Genomic DNA, 15,822 nt, shown 5'->3' with positions numbered 1-15,822 from the left:
AGAAATATAACTTGATTAATTGATTAAGTTGATTCACCGCTTTCCCTCACTCACGAATCTCATAATCAAAAGAGGAGTTGAAGGACATCAATAAAAAAGCTAAGAAATATTAACTAAATGATTATAAATGTCAACCATCATTAATAATATGGGTGTAGGCACTACTGTATTTTAACATTTCATTCTGAAAATACTTTTACTTTTACTTACTTTATATTATGAGCGCATTTTTCTTTATTTAATATTAATGTGTCGATCTGGAGGCAGATCTGAAGGACAATATTTGATGCCATCTGTTATAATTTGTAATAATTATCTTATTGGACTAAAGCTCATGTTAACAGGGAGGGCGATGGAGCAGAGTCCGCACGGGTCTGGACTGTCCTCCGGTCCCGTCGGTCGGCCTCTGCCGGAACAGGAGCTCCGCTAGCCACAAGCTAACCTAGCTCGCTATCGGGCTAAGTTGTCCGAAGCAGCTGAACAGGTGGAGCCGCTCGTGATTTTTACACAAACGAAGAGACGCTGAGAGAGTTTCACACTTTCACGCTTTAAGCATCATGTCATGGTTGCACTTCAACCTTAAAGCGTCAGGTTTGGGAAAGAAGTTGGTTGATCCGAGGCGGTGTTAAGCTAGCTTAGCTCTGGTTTGCAGTACAGTTTCCGTTTCACTTTCAAAATAAAAGCACATCGTGTTCTCAATCCAACGTCATAGGAATGACGATCGAGCACATTCTCATTCTTTTGACGACGTAACATTTTAAAACAAAATTTATTTATAGCACAAATATGCAAAGGAGTCGTTGTATGTTGGATCCGTATGCCAGGTAAAGATGTGTTTCAAACTCTGCTATAATTTAGTCTTATGCCAAGTTTTTCATAAACAAACAAACAAAAAATAATCCTATCTCTAAGTTTTTTTTGGTTGAACTGAAAATGTATGTGAAATCTTTAAAATACATTGATTCCCACAAGAAAATATATGATATATTAATCACATTACCAATTCTGTAAATTACTGCATATAAAGTATAAGAACGTTATTTAAGTTGACATCTGTACCACCTTGCTCACTATTTAATCATTTGATCCATTTTTCATCCATCCATCTTCTTGTCCGCTTCTTCCCTTTCGGGGTCAAGGGGTTGCTGGAGCCTAACCCGGCTGCTGATGGGCGAAGGCGGGGTACACCCTGGACAGGTCGTCAGTCTGTCTCAGGGCCTCAATCACACACCCATTCACTGTCACATTCACACCTAAGGGCAATTTAGAGTCACCAATTAACCTATGAAGCTTTTGGACGGTGGGAGGAAGTCCCCGGTGAAAACCCACGCATGCACGGGGAGAACATGCAAACTCCACACAGAAAGGTCCCAGCTGGGAGTCGAACCGGGGCCTTCTCGCTGTGAGGCAAGAGCGCTAACCACTGCGCCACCGTGAAGCCCTGATACTTTTTTTGATTTTTTTTATTGTGCTTTAGTATGGTCTGCTGGCTGTAAACACCATCTGATTTAGTTAATTCACTGCTTAAGCCATGTTCTGTCATGTTCAGTTGTACAATTCAATTACTTAAATAAATTACTTTCCTCCTTAAACAGTCAATGGGTTGACCCCATGAGAAGATCTGATGATGACGTAGCTCCAAAACAACACTGATTTATAACCTTCTAGAAGGGTTTTAAAACTCAGTAACACAGAGGGCCAAAATCCAAAACACACCTTAGGTCGCGGGACGAACAGGAGAAACATTTATTAAACACTAAAACTACATTTTTAAAACTTTAAAACCGTAACTTTATAACATGATTATGAAATAGATATATAGCATAACCTGTGATAATGCTAGTGTGAATGCCGCTGAATTTGGCCACTGCGATCCTAGTGCTGATAGAGGAAGATGTTGAACTTTATAGCTGCAAACACTGAAGCTGGTAGGCAGCTAAAATGAGCTAAATACAAAATTATCCTAAAAAACAAACACAAAAATTTAGGTTTGTCAAAAAAAAGCTAGCATGTAGCTGAAAAACTAGCTAAACTTCAAAATAGCTTAAAAAATTGAAAAAAAAGCTGAAATTAGCCAAAACAGCAAGTGTGTAAATATTAGCATAACTCTGAAACAGTCTAAAAAAACTAACAAAAAAACAAAAATAGCCAAAACAGCTAGCATAAAGCTGAAATATTAACTAAGCTCCAAAAGAGCGGCTAGCATGTAGCGAAAATATTAGCTCCATAATACTAACTGCAAAGCAGCCTAAAACAATATTAGTGAATGCCAAAATATTCCATAAAGCTAGTAGAAAGACAATTTTTTAAACCTTAAAACAATAAGTTTTTAACATAGTTACGAATAATAAAAAAGCAGGAATATTATTCCAGAATAAATCAACTTAAACCTTAAATAACTTTTAATATTTTACTCTCCATAAAAATATATTTTGTCAAAATTATGCAAGTTAAACATTAGCGCAATATAACATCGGTTCATTAATAATAATAAAATAAAATTATCTGGAGGGCCGGATAGAATTACCCGGAGGGCCGGATTGACTTTGACACATGTGATCTATAGCATCCTTTTCAAATCAGATCTGTTTTTGTGGTAGGCAGTGCAAGGAATTGAGAAAGAAGCAGTTTTTTATCAGTTCTTCTGGTTCTGGCCCAGAATCAGCCTTTCTAAGCCTTTCTGCAGAGCCAACTGAAGGCTCATCCAGTCTGCAGGAAAGGAAGTTATGAACGTGGCTTTATAACAAGCTGATTTTGTTTTTGATCTTTATGTTTTTTTATGACTATGGTCTGAGTTTAAAACTTGACTTTGAATCTATATTATTCTAGAAATCAGCTCTTTCATTTCCTTCTTTGTTCTTGTTTCCTAATATGTATACCATAAAGGCTACTAATAGCAAACTTAAAGTTTATTGCCAGTAGTATACCAAAACGTTTACCAAGTATACTTCCAAGTTTAATTTTTATAAACCGGTGGGCAAATTTAGTACTGAGACTTGGTAGTAAACTTCCAGTATAATTTTTAAGCATACTTGGTATATACTTTTTCATACTTAAGTATACTTTAAAAATTAAACTTGCAGTATTCTTATTTTTGGTAAGGGACTAATTACTTGTTAAACTAAAGGAAGATTGACTAAATTCATTAATTTAGCAGCATAATTTAGGTCACGTGTATTAGAATGTTCTCTTCAAATAGTAATATCACCAAAAATATAAACAGTTTTTTAAATTCCTTTTTTTTTTTTTTAGTTTTTTTAGACTGAGTTACGTATGAGTTTTATTTTGAAGATTACATCCGGAGCTTCCGGTGTCAGAGTCTGGAGCAGAGCCGCTACAAGCAGCAGCGCAGCCCCGTCGGGAGGTGTCCGCTCCGGGGAACAGCCGCCGCGGGCGCCGCTATCCTCTCATCCGGAGCTCGCTGCGCTGTTGCCGGTCTGCCAGCATGCTGTCAGCGGCGGTGTGAGCCCTCCGCCCCGCGGTAGCGTAGCGTCTGACGCCGCAGAGGTCCGGGAGCCGAGCCATGCGACAGTGGTGCGTCCCCACCGCGACCCCGCGGGCTGAGCCGATCCCGGGGCGGCTGTCCGTGTCGCCCCCTCCGTCAGGTAAGGTCCCGCTCCAGCCCCATGACTGTAACCCCCTCCTGTTCGTGGGTCGTGTTGTTTTGGAGGTGAGTCCAGCTGAGGTCAGGAATGCAGCGTAAACACCTTCAGAAGTCACTCTGGAAATCCAGCAGATCAACTTCTCTTCATCTGGTCTCCGCGGTGGAGGAGCTTCAGTGGCGGCTTCGCAGCTTGTGGAGATGTTTGCATCTCTGCTGTGAATTCGGCTGGACTTAAACCTGTCTGCTGTGCACCTGTGAGTTTGCATTTAGGTGGAACTCCGTAAACGTCAGATTCCTGGAGAAAGTGCTGACACGGCTGTTTTTCAGAACAGAAGGATGTGATCAGGTGGACCCAGAGAAGGACGGGCTGATGTTCTCTGGATGCTTTCATTGTACCCCGAACAAGGTTAGCTGCAAGTGTCTGTGCCAAGTCTGTGAAAGACTGCCAGAACTTAGAATGACGTGCAGCTTCACTGCAGCCGGAGCCCTCCTACAAGTCCTGTTTAGATCCCCAAACTACGGCCCGAGGGCCGGATCAGGGCCACATTTGGCCCGGCCCCCAAACACAACCAGAAACACCAATCAAGAACCACAGAGAACGTGACTTTTTATTCCCCCTTCTACAGTCTGAACTATGATGGAGAGGAGAGAATATTTATCGGTTTAAATATTTTTTTATTTCTTTAATATTACTTTTGTTTTTTGGACGTCTATAGCTCTTCAGCTCTTTCAGCTACTAAATTATTCAGCTCTTTTTCTGCTAGCTTTTCCCAGTTTTGGCAGTTACTAAGGTTTTCTAGGCTATTTTGGAATTTAGCTTGTATTTTAGCTACATGCTAGCTGTTTAAACTAATTTAGGCTTTTTTTTTTAATTTTTCCCCAGTTATTTAGGCTAATTTAGCTAATACTTCAGCTACATGCAAGCTGTTTTGGCTAATTTATACATTTTAACATTTTTTTAGGATAATTTTGCATTTAGTTGATATTTTCGCAAAAGGCTAGCTGTTTTGGCTAATTTAGACTTTTTTTATTTTGTTTTGTTTTAGGCTAATTTGGAGTTGATCTTCTATTCTCACCTTATGCTAGCTGTTTTAGCTAAATTAGACATTTTATCAGTTTTTTAGGCTAATTGGCATTTAGCTAATATTTCAGCTACATGCTAGCTGTTTTGGCTAATTTAGAAATGTTTTTGTTTTTCAGGCTAATTTGGCATTTTGCTAATATTTTAGCTGACTATCAGCTTCAGCATTTTTAGTTATTAATTTCAGCATCTTCAGCAGCCATGTTCAGCTTACAGCTTTCACACTAGCAGTATCACAGGTAATTTTTTCTCTGAAGATTACAGAAATGAATTATTTTAAATTTGCCTATGTGTCATGCTGAAAAACCGTAAATGTTTACGTTTAGGCACTTTTTCTGTTTGCCTTCAAACTGACCCCGACCCCACATCAAGAAAGAAATCAGTTTTGTGCCCCTCACATGAAAAAGTTTGGGGACCCCTTGTTTAGATGGCTCCCTAATGATGCTGCAGAGTGCCAGTGCCACATTTGCATTAAAAGCCTTTAATCTAATAATAATCCTTTTCATCATCAGTCATGCTGGTTCTGACGGCGTCTGCAGCAGGTTATCTAAATTTAATGCTTGGTTGGGATAAATATAGCCGTGCTCAGCCTGTGAAGTTTGTTTGTTCTGCAGAGAAACCGTCTCCACAGCGCAGCCGCTTCACGGATTGACGCCGTGTGGTCATGTGACCCATTTGATGCTGGGAGATTCGTCTTTATTGTCATAGTTTGATGGATGAGTTGATTGTTACCTGTCAAAGGCCACGCCCCCTTGGAAGTGAAGCCTGACATGTATGGATGTTGACATAACAGGGAGGAGTCAGTTTGTGTCTGTTGTGAAGCTCAGCCCCCTAGTGGTCATGTGGGTAACTGACCCGTCAGAGAGGCGTAACCCTTTTTGAGGTGTCGCCGGCGATGCTTAAACACAAAACCTTTCCAGCGTTAACATGGTAATTCCAGCTCGTTGAGCCGCTTTTCTCCTTCAGAATCTACTGGAATTACGTTGATTGTTGTGGCATAAAATGGTTAACTCACTGAATGCCCCTCCCACAGATCCCAGAGCGGAGGGCTGTGAGGCGGAGCCTCGCTACACCATCGAGCAGATCGACCTCCTGCAGCGCCTCCGCCTCTCCGGCATGACCAAGCCTCAGATCATCCACGCCCTGGAGTCCTTGGAGAGGCTGGACCCCGACCACCGCCTGCCGCACGGTGACTCCCGGACCGCCGCCGCCCCCTCGTCCAACAACACGGCCGCCCCCGCCCCGTCCTCCTCATCCTCCTCCTCCTCATCCTCCTCCTCGCTGTCTCTGGCCTCGGCCACCACGCAGACCTGCGGCCTGGACGGAGCGGCGCTGTCTCCCAGCAACAGCTACGAGGCCTCCCCGCCGCCGCTCTACCCTCCCGGCACGGCGGTTCAGCGGTCGTTCAGCTATGACACCATGGGGGAGGAGGAGTGGGACCTGGAGGAGAAGGTGGAGGAGTACATGAGGTGAGAAGGAGGAGGGCAGCGGCGGCTTATTGTCCTGATTGTAGTGCAGTTAATTGAGGTCAGCCGTTAGGGGACGGCTGGAAACAGAGAAGCTCATTTGGACCAGAGAGTTGACGGATCTCCAGAACCTCCAGGCTCAGACTCAAACACTTTGAGAAACCAGAAACTCACTTTGATTTGATGTTTCTCATGACGGTGCTTTCAGGAGAGACAGCAACTTGGTGAAGGAAGAGATCAAGAGTTTCCTGAACAACCGCCGGATCTCTCAGGCAATCGTAGGCCAAGTCACAGGTACTCCTCCCTCAGTGTGAAGGTCACGCAGAATGTTCTCTTAAAGTAGCCATACCAGGATATATATATATATGATCATATATTATCTTTGGATCACTAAAAACAAATTATTTATGAACCATGAGTTATTTTTGTGGACTCTTTTCATACCCAGAAGTAAAATGACTCGATCTCTGAGGCTCCGCCTTTCACTCCTTGTGGGTCCTGCCGATTCCACAACATCATCCAAGAACCAGTGTTCCTCCGCGTGTCTGTGCGTCTCCTCGTATGCAGACGAAAAAACAATCTCCGAACTTTGCATATGTATATTTTGGAGCTTCACGTTCTTGACCCTCAGTCTGATCCGGATTTTGAAGTGCACGAGGAACCTCATTAACCCCAAAGATGTTTTGAGATGTTTTGGCGTTACGAGAAATTTCTTTCGTTGTGTTGCATTTATTTCAGAACTAATTACTGTCGGGCTGCTGTCCGTTTTCACAGGTGTGCGTGTGTCTATACACGAGGCGCAGCGTGTGGAAATTTAACATTAGCTCTATCATACGGTGTATGGTATATGGTATATATTAATATATATATATGGTATGGGAGGGACTGCTGGGACCACAGGTTCTTAGAAGATTTCTCAGAAAGGTGTAAAAGGATCAAAATACCGCTTTGGGGTTATTTGTAGTGAGGAAAGAACAGTTTGATACATTTAAAAGCTCCAAAGTTTGTTTTTTATGGTATGGCTTCTTTAAAGTTTAGCTTTGGATCAAGTGATGCTTTCATTCCCAGCCGAAGGGACTTTAACTCTTTAATAACTGAGGCATCACCCGTGAAGCTTAAACAAATTTTTTAACATATTGTAACTTTTCAACCGTTAACACAATAATTCAGAATCAGTTCCATCCATCCATTTTCTTGTCCGCTTCTTCCCTTTCGGGGTCGCGGGGTGCCGGAGCCTATCCCGGCTACTGATGGGCGAAGGCGGGGTACACCCTGGACAGGTCTCCAGTCTGTCTCAGGGCCTCAATCACACACATTCACTCTCACATTCATACCTAGGGGCAATTTAGAGTCACCAATTAACCTATGAAGCATGTTTTTGGACGGTGGGAGGAAGCCGGAGTCCCCGGTGAAAACCCACGCATGCACGGGGAGAACATGCAAACTCCACACAGAAAGGTCCCAGCCGGGATTTGAACCGGGGCCTTCTCGCTGTGAGGCAAGAGCGCTAACCACTTGCGCCACCGTGCAGCCCGCCTTCAGAATCAGTTACAAATTAAAAACCTAAGAGTTGCATTACCTAAATTTGCTAAAAGACTGGAAATTTCGTTCATGAAATTTGAAAGAGCGCTGAAGTTAACCTAAATTTATAAAAAATTGCCTAAAAGTCCCTAATACATACCAATTTTGCAAAAATATAGTGTGTTTTTTTTAAATATGAGCTAATATCCAAATTAGCCAAAAAAGCTAGCTCATTGCAGAAATACTAGCTAAACTCCAAAATAGCTTAAAATTCTTCAGTGAACTAAATTAGTCAAAAATGTTAGCTAAACTTCAAACTAGTCTAAAAACCTCAGTAGATAACAAATTAGCCAAAAACGTTAGCATGTTGCTAAAATATTAGCTAAACTCTAAATAAAATAAAATACTATAAAAGATGAAAACATTGTGCATGAATATATTTTAAGGTTTGTTGCTAAACTACTTAAGGTTTTGACATTTGAAGAGTTTCTTTTTCATTCCCCGTGGAGCATATTTGCTCAATATTTCAAAAACTATAAAGTTTATACGTACCAAAAATACAAGCAGTAATGTCCTGAACGAGCTGAAGATACTAAGACTGATGAAATCCCTGAAAGTGTGATTGAGTTTTTACGTGCTGAAAACCGTACGGAAAAGAGCAGAAGGATCACCATAGTGTGAATGTTCACGAAGCAATCACACAATTACAGTAAATCAAATAACATAAACAGTGGAGCTCTGGTGTTAAGGGTTAAGATAAACAATAACAACATCTCTAGTAAAATGTGATTGTCTGGTTTGTGAAGATCTGGATGTTCTTTAGTTTTGATTTCCTCAGGAAACGTTGCCCCCCCTCTTTGGATGACGTCTCCGTCCCTCTCCACACAGGAATCAGCCAGAGCTACATCTCCCAGTGGCTTCTGCAGCAAGGCCTGGAGATGAGCGACTCCAAGCGCCGCGCCTTCTACCGCTGGTACCTGCTGGAGAGGACCAACCCAGGTGAGTCCTCGGACAGATCTCCCCCGCGGAGCGACAGAGAGCCCCCCTCCAGGAGGAGAGAGGGCAGGCTCAGGAGGTGTCTCAAGGTTGAGCGGCAGGTTAATGATGATAGATTACTGATTAGATTACAGGAAGCTTCATTAAAAAAGGCATGTCTTGCGTTTTGCAAATGTCAACCACTGCTTGCTGATCCTTCCTTCCTTTCTTGCGTTGTCCTTCTGCATGTTGAACCCAAACGCTGCACGCTTTGCCCCCAACCTGGTCCTCCAGGGCTGCGAGGTCAAGGAGGGGCACGAGACAGAGCTTCAGTTTCAGAGCAAGGACGGGGATGGAGGCGGTCCGTCACAGGAGACCTGGATCGATACGGCTCCTGTTGGGAGGTGTAACTGTAGTGCGTGAGCGCGTGTGTGTGTGCGGGCTAAAGTAACCGCTCGGGTCAGATGTGACCTCCTGGCGTCCTTTCAGAAACAGGAACGTCTGCCTCCAGAGCAGCAGATCCTCTGCATGTTAACAGACTCGGTTGGAGGTAGAACGTCCGTTCTCGCTTCCTCCTTGCTTTCCCGTCACTCTGACGCGGACAGACTCTGGTGCTGGTTTTCATCTCCATACAGCAGAATGAGTCAAACTCTAACAAGAATGGCTTTTTCTTTGCTTCTTACACCTCTCCTCCTGACCCGACCTCCTCTAATCTGTCTGACTGCTGAAATGTCACGGCAGGTCTGCACGGCCACGCCAGCCACCAACTGTCTGCAGCTCGGTCTGTGGCCTGCCTGACTATTGGTTTTGTCCCGACTGAAGGGCTGAGGTGGACTGAAAGCCAGCACAGTGTGAGTCCCGCGCCCAGAGCCCGGGGAGGGGACAGAGACGGGATGCTAACGGGGGCAGGTGGCCGCCTCCTCAACCTCCTCCCAAACTGCAGCCTCAACTCCTCGTGGAGCAGGCAGAGAGAGCTTCTGATGCGCTTGCTGCCGTGGTACACTGCTGCCGCCGCAGCCACTCGGGCCCTGCCAGGTAACCCCGCCCTCTCGCTCGGGCTTCAAAGCCAGTTGGCCTCCTTAGTAACCACAACACACACACTGTGCCAGCCTGAGAAACAGCTGCTAGGAGCTCCTCTGTCCTCCTTCTGTCCCTCGCTGGCTGGGCAACACATTCTCATCCCCAAGTCGTCACATGTTGGCGTTTGGTTAAGGACCCTTCCACGTCACTTTGTGACGTTTTGGGCGTCGTTTTTTGACGTGCTGGCTGTTCGTAAAAATCAAGGGTCTGCAACCCTCGGGATGCGGTACCGGATGGGGACTGGTCGGGACGCATCTAGTACCGGTACCCAAATCCTAACCTGGTAACAGTTCGCACCCGGCTCCGTATCTGGGACCGGTTTGGGTCTGGTACCACAACTCCTACCACATCCGGTGCCAGTTTAGCAGTTTAGTCTGCCAGCACCATGTTTGGATACTGATGCGCTCTGCAATGCAGTACTGGACTGGTGCTGGTTCGCCGCCCGGAGGTTGGGGACCCGTGATTGAAAGGGGCCATACCATGATATCTTCAGCCTTTCAGAGTAAACTATATCCATAAATATGATCATATTCTACCTTCAGAACACTAAAAAACTAATTATTTATGAAATATGAGTCATTTTTGTGAACCGTTTTAATACACTGAAGTAAAACGGCTCGATCTCTGAGGCTCCGCCTTTCGCTCCTTGTCGGCCCCGCCCATTTCATGACGTCATCCTTGAGCCCGCCCATAGACCGTCAATGAGCCTCCTCAGCGTGCCTGTGCGTGCCCACGGTTCACGCTTGTAAACAAACAACCTCTGAACTCTTCTGAAAGACGGATCTGCAGATTGTGGAGCTTTACACTCCTGACCCACAATCCGACCCAGAAGACTTACTGAGTAGTTGTATTTACACTCAGGGAAAATACCACTTCATGAAGCATCCCTCATAAAACATTGATGTTATCATGCATCCACACACTTTTACAGTTAACGAAATAATACAAGACCGTCTATACGCGAGGAGCAACGTGTGTGGAAGTTGTAGCATTAGCTGGAGCGTTATATGCTAACAGTATACTGCATGATTTACTTACAGGTCTGGACTCTTCATCCGGTTTGATTGGTGCCGGCTCTGAGATTTAGGGTGTATTCAGACTGGAAATGTCTGTTGTCCGGAATGAGTTTGTTTTTTGCTCCAGATCGAGTCCTGAACCTTGTGGTCTGTATTCAGACTGGCGTCTACTGAAGATTTCTGTTTTGGACCAAACTTTGTAAACAAAACCATGTGACTAAAGATCTCTTCAGTCATTGGTCGGCACTTATGGGGGCGGGTCAAATCAGAAGAGAGAGATGGATGCGCCGCAGTCTGCAAATGCTTGCCAGGATTTTTCACTTCTTCAAACTTGTATTTTCTGATGGATTTTGATCGTCTGTATGAAGGTTCAACACTTTTACTGCAGCTTTGGTACGGCGGAGGAATCCTGCATGACGGTTACTGGAGACGCTACGTCTACAGCTACACACGCTAACAAGAGTTTGTGACATGTAGATTGTTGGTAGAATCAATGTGGATCATGTTAAAGGTTGTTTTATTGAGCATGAATTCATCCGACCACATTTGAATGAGTTTCCGTGTCTCATTGTTGTGGTATTTAAGCATTGTTTGAGAAAAATGCCGCTTTGGGGTTCTTTATAGAGAGGAATGAACAGTAAAATGCACTTAAAACCTCAAAAAGTAGAATTTTCATGGTATGGCCTCTTTAATGGGAACAGCCCGTACATCAGAAGACAACGAGTTGGGAACACCCAAAACCTCAAAAAGTGACGTGAAAGCGTCCATAACCAAACATCACCATGTGACGGGTGGTGAATGAGAATGTGTTGGGCCGGGGTTCTCGTGTGGTGAAGGTCCCGCTTGCTCTGGTCTGCAGGTGCCACCCTGTCCATGCGCTCCTTGGTGAAGGAGGAACCGGACTGGAGGGTGGGGATCTTGAGCGGGGACCGAGCGGGCGTGGTGGGCGGGCCCCTGAGGCTGCGCAGAGGGAGCCGGTTCACCTGGAGGAAGGAATGTCAGTCGATCATGGAAAGGTGAGGAAGAACTCATGTATTTAAGATGGAAAAAGATGAGAATCGATTAGACCAGGAGTCTGTAACCTGCAGCTCCAGATCCACATGTCTCTGTTATCTCTCCATTGTGGCTCCTTGGTCAAACATAAAATAATTCATGGAGACTGCTGACCCAGACATGTCGACCGTCAGAGTCAGCAGCTCCTGATAATGACTGTCTAACCAAAACTACCTAAAGAAAACAAATAAACAAAGCCTGAAAACTAAGACTACCAAGATCCAACCCCAAACTAACGTAATAAAAAAAAAAAGAAAATCACATTTTGAGAGATTATAGTTTCTTTTTTTTCTATTATTGCTTTCGTCCATGCCAAAATTCATATTTACTATCAAAAACAGAAGATAATGAATGCAAATCCAAATTTCTCAAAGATTAAAGTTGGACTATGCGGCTCCTTCTAGGTTTTGATCAGTAGAAACCCAAATGTCTCTTTCACTGTTAAAGGTTGCCGACCGCTGGTTTAGACAGACACTCGGATCACATGGAGGGACGTACTAAATCTGGGTATCTGTGAAAACGGCGTTTCACGTTGAACTCAAAGAAAAGCCTTACGTCACGCTGTTAAAATAGCTCATCTAAAGTGTCATCTATGTTTTATGGTGCAGATCGGAGCAGGAGCATCTGAAGATGCAAATCCTGTGATAGGAGCCTGGCAGCCACTATTGTTTTTGAAGATGCTTCGATTTAAAGAAGATTTTATTTTTAAGCTTCAACTGATTTAAAATTAATAATTATTTTGAAACAGTTTTAATGTTGAAGCTGCAGTTTTTTATTAGTTTTTGTGATAAAGCTATGTTTTGAAGCTACTTTTATTTTAAAGCTACTGTTGTTTATCATATGCTTTTGTTTTGAAATCGTTTTTAATCTGCTTTTATTTTGAAAACTGCCTTGTTTTTTAGTTCATTTTGTTCAGAATTTTATTTTTTATCGAGAAACATCTTTTATTTTGAAATGTATTTTGTTCTGGTACAGCTGATATTATCAACCCGGCCGAAGGTGAAGGGACTCGACTAGGGGTGTAACGGATCATGGATAACCCGTGACCCGTACGGATCACAAGCCACCGTTTGACACGCGTGTACCACAAACCACCCCAACCCCCACCTCACATTCGCATCATTTTAATCAATTGTTCGTTCACATCAAATGCAATTCGCGTCAAATCATGTACAGTCTTTGTTTTAACAAGCGCTAAAGTAGCTGCTCGATGCTAATCAAAACAAGAAAACAAATAAACAAAGCCTGTAAACTAAGACTACCAAGATCCAACTCCAAACTAAAATAACAAAACCCAGCAGAGTAAGACTGCTGAGGACAAAGAGGAGAAAGAACAAAAAAGATCAAACTTCATCATGGAGGACACAGGTGGTGATATATCAGGTTTATTTAATTTTAAGAGCTGAATAAAAGCATCGGTACACGTCTTCATGTCTGGTTCAGAGAATCTCCCCGTTAGGATCTGGAGTATGGAATCAGATCAGGATCAGCTTAAATAGAACGAAAAAACAGATTGAAAGATAGACATTGGAACTGAAAAAAAGAGAAAAATAGAAAACAAGACATTGTAAATGTGAAGAAAAAGACAATTTGCAAAAAATGTTTTGAAAAGTTGAAGAAAAAAAAAACTGAAAACTTAAAATAAATCTTGAAAATTTGAAAAAAACTTTTTTGAAAATTTGAAAATAAAATACTGAAAACTTATTAAAAAAACTATAAATGTAAAAAAATTGAAAATTATTCATCCATCAGTAACAGCTGCTGTTTTGATTTTTTTATCATTAAGATTTTGTTGTGTCACCATCATTTTTTTCCCTCTTACTTTCAGATATAAACAACATTTTAATATAATCTGTTTATAAAGTGACTTTGCTTGAAAACACTCAACTCTAAATCATTTTCAATCCCTTTGATCTGCATTAATTCAAAAGCTTGAACCACTTTAGTGTAATTTACCAAAATAAAACAATGTTTGGAGACTTCATTTGATTCTATTATTTTATTCAATCATTAGCATTTTTCATTAAAGCTAAAGAGCCACAATAAAGTGATAAAAGAGACACATGCGGCTCCGAAGCAAAACTGGGTGGATGTCCGTCTCTCACAGCTTCTTCATGGAGAATCAGTACCCCGATGAAGCCAAGCGGGAGGAGATCGCCAACGCCTGCAACTCTGTCATCCAGAAACCCGGTAGGAGCTTGAGTTTTCTGATGGTGAGGATGACGGCTGAGCACTCGCTCCCTCACCAGAAAATGAAAACAAACTTCCTGTTTAACCCTTGAACACCTGAGGCGTCGCCGGTGACGCTGAAACACATTTTTTACTTTTCAACCATGAACACGATAATTCCCTCAGATTCTGAAGATGTGTGTGTGCGTTAGCATTAGCATAAATTAGAAGAAAATCTGAATGACCTTCTTAATCAAACGAACGGCATTCAAAGAAGTTCCTGTAACCTTCATCTACTTATGACTGGGTTGTAGAGAGAAATAATCCACGACTGGTTTAATCTCATCTTCTCTGCTGTCCTCCTCAGGCTGCAAGCTGTCAGAGTTTGAGCGCGTCACGGCGCTGAAGGTCTACAACTGGTTTGCTAACCGCCGGAAGGAGATGAAGAGGAGAGCAAACATAGGTGAGAGTCGGGGGCCCTCGAGCCTCCCCCTCAGCTCGTCCCTGACCCCTGCTGCCTGGTCCTCCCTCTACCAGAAGCTGCCATCCTGGAAAGCCATGGAATCGAGGTGCCGAGCCCGAGCTGCCACTCCAACGGCGAGGAGGGCGAGCTGCAGGAGTACGCCGATCAGGTGACCCACGCGTTCTCCGAGCAGGTGAGACGAAGGAAGCCTGAATGTTTGCATCCCGCAACCTCCAAACCGTGCTCCTCCTTCCCACCCGCCTGCTCTGCACAGGAGGACTCGTCTTCCCAGCGGGACCAGCAGGACCCCCCCTCGCTGCCCCCCCCTCAGAGCCCCAGCTCTCAGGTCACAGAACAAAAGGAGGAGGAATCCAAAAAGGAGGCGGTGGACGAGCAGTGACCGCCGCGGCCCCACTCCTGACTTTCACTTTCAAGCTGATCAATAGGAAAGCTAGCTGCCCCCCCCCATCGGTAGGACCTTTCAGGCTGCCCAAATATCCCAGGGAGGGGGGCCATGACACTTGCTGAAGTGCCTCAGACGGTAAGGAGGGCACTGTATTTATCCACAGTTATCCTGCTTCTATTAACAGTCATATACAGCGTATGTATACAGATATATAACCACAGCGTAGCCAGATATACTCTGCAGTCCAAGCAGGTGCTTTCATTCAGCACAGGTGTCCACCTCACCTGAGCGTGCTGAGCCTGCAGGTCAGGTGTGAGGGCGGGCAGCACGACACCCCAACATCCTGTTTAGACCCCCGAGTGCCCCGGATCACAGGTCTGACCCCAGTCATGTCGCCCGATTACGCCTGTCAGTCAGTCCACGTGGGCTGTTGACATGGAAACCATGAGGCCAGGAATTCCTCTTTACCACAGTGTGTGAGAACGAATGTGCATGTGTGTGTTTACATGTTTGTGTGCAATTGAGTGTATTTACACATGCATGTTGGTGTACATGTGTGTGTGTGACCAAGACATTTTAAAAACTAGATATGTAGCATTACCGGAGATAATGCTAGTGTGAATGCTGTAAGCTGAATTTGGCCACTGAAGATGCTGAAATTGATAGGTAAAAATGTTGAAGCTGACAGCTGAAAACGCTGAAACTGATAGCTAGCTAAAATGTTAGCGAAATGCCAAATTAGCCCTAAAAGCTGAAAACAATTAAAAACTAGCCAAAACAGCTAGACTGGTGAAATGTCTAATTTAGCCAAAGCAGCTAGCATGGGGCTAAAATATTAGCTAGATGCCAAATTGGCCAAAAAACTGAAAAAAAACTAAATTAACCAAAACAGCTAACATGTAGCTGATATGTAAGCTAAATGCCAAATTAGCCTAAAATGGTAAAATATGAAGGCTAAATTAGCCAAAACAGCTAGCATAAGGCTACA

At 43.7% G+C, this 15,822-nt stretch overlaps 1 protein-coding gene across 6 annotated transcripts; it reads left to right on the top strand.

The window, feature by feature from the left end:
- Nucleotides 1–2,937: 2,937 nt before the first annotated feature.
- zgc:91944 (uncharacterized protein LOC436941 homolog) lies at nt 2,938–15,509 on the top strand. Of its 6 annotated transcripts, none has more exons than XM_024296200.2 (11): nt 3,637–3,858; nt 3,937–4,010; nt 5,719–6,154; nt 6,360–6,445; nt 8,561–8,671; nt 9,470–9,682; nt 11,603–11,759; nt 13,904–13,986; nt 14,333–14,428; nt 14,503–14,621; nt 14,703–15,509. In XM_024296200.2, the coding sequence occupies exons 2-11, from the start codon at nt 3,986–3,988 to the stop codon at nt 14,826–14,828; spliced, it is 1,452 nt and encodes a 483-aa protein (XP_024151968.1). In that variant the 5' UTR covers nt 3,637–3,858; nt 3,937–3,985; the 3' UTR covers nt 14,829–15,509. The 6 variants fall into 6 exon arrangements, with proteins under 6 accessions (XP_036070175.1, XP_036070176.1, XP_024151964.1 ...); XM_024296197.2 differs by having other exon boundaries at nt 3,932–4,010; XM_036214282.1 differs by lacking the exons at nt 3,637–3,858; nt 3,937–4,010 and adding an exon at nt 2,938–3,605 and having other exon boundaries at nt 14,506–14,621.
- Nucleotides 15,510–15,822: the final 313 nt, after the last annotated feature.

The sequence above is a fragment of the Oryzias melastigma genome, linkage group LG11 (assembly GCF_002922805.2).
Source record: "Oryzias melastigma strain HK-1 linkage group LG11, ASM292280v2, whole genome shotgun sequence".
Lineage (NCBI taxonomy): Eukaryota > Metazoa > Chordata > Actinopteri > Beloniformes > Adrianichthyidae > Oryzias > Oryzias melastigma.
The sequence above is the reverse complement of the archived record's forward strand: the minus strand, read 5'-3'. Positions and strand labels throughout refer to the sequence as shown.

Coding starts and splice junctions, on each gene's coding strand:
- zgc:91944 (XM_024296196.2), top strand. CDS start 3,524: ATGCGACAGTGGTGCGTCCCCACCGCGACCCCGCGGGCTGAGCCGATC. Junction 6,155..6,359: donor AAGGTGGAGGAGTACATGAG/GTGAGAAGGAGG, acceptor CGGTGCTTTCAG/GAGAGACAGCAACTTGGTGA. Junction 14,622..14,702: donor CCCACGCGTTCTCCGAGCAG/GTGAGACGAAGG, acceptor TGCTCTGCACAG/GAGGACTCGTCTTCCCAGCG.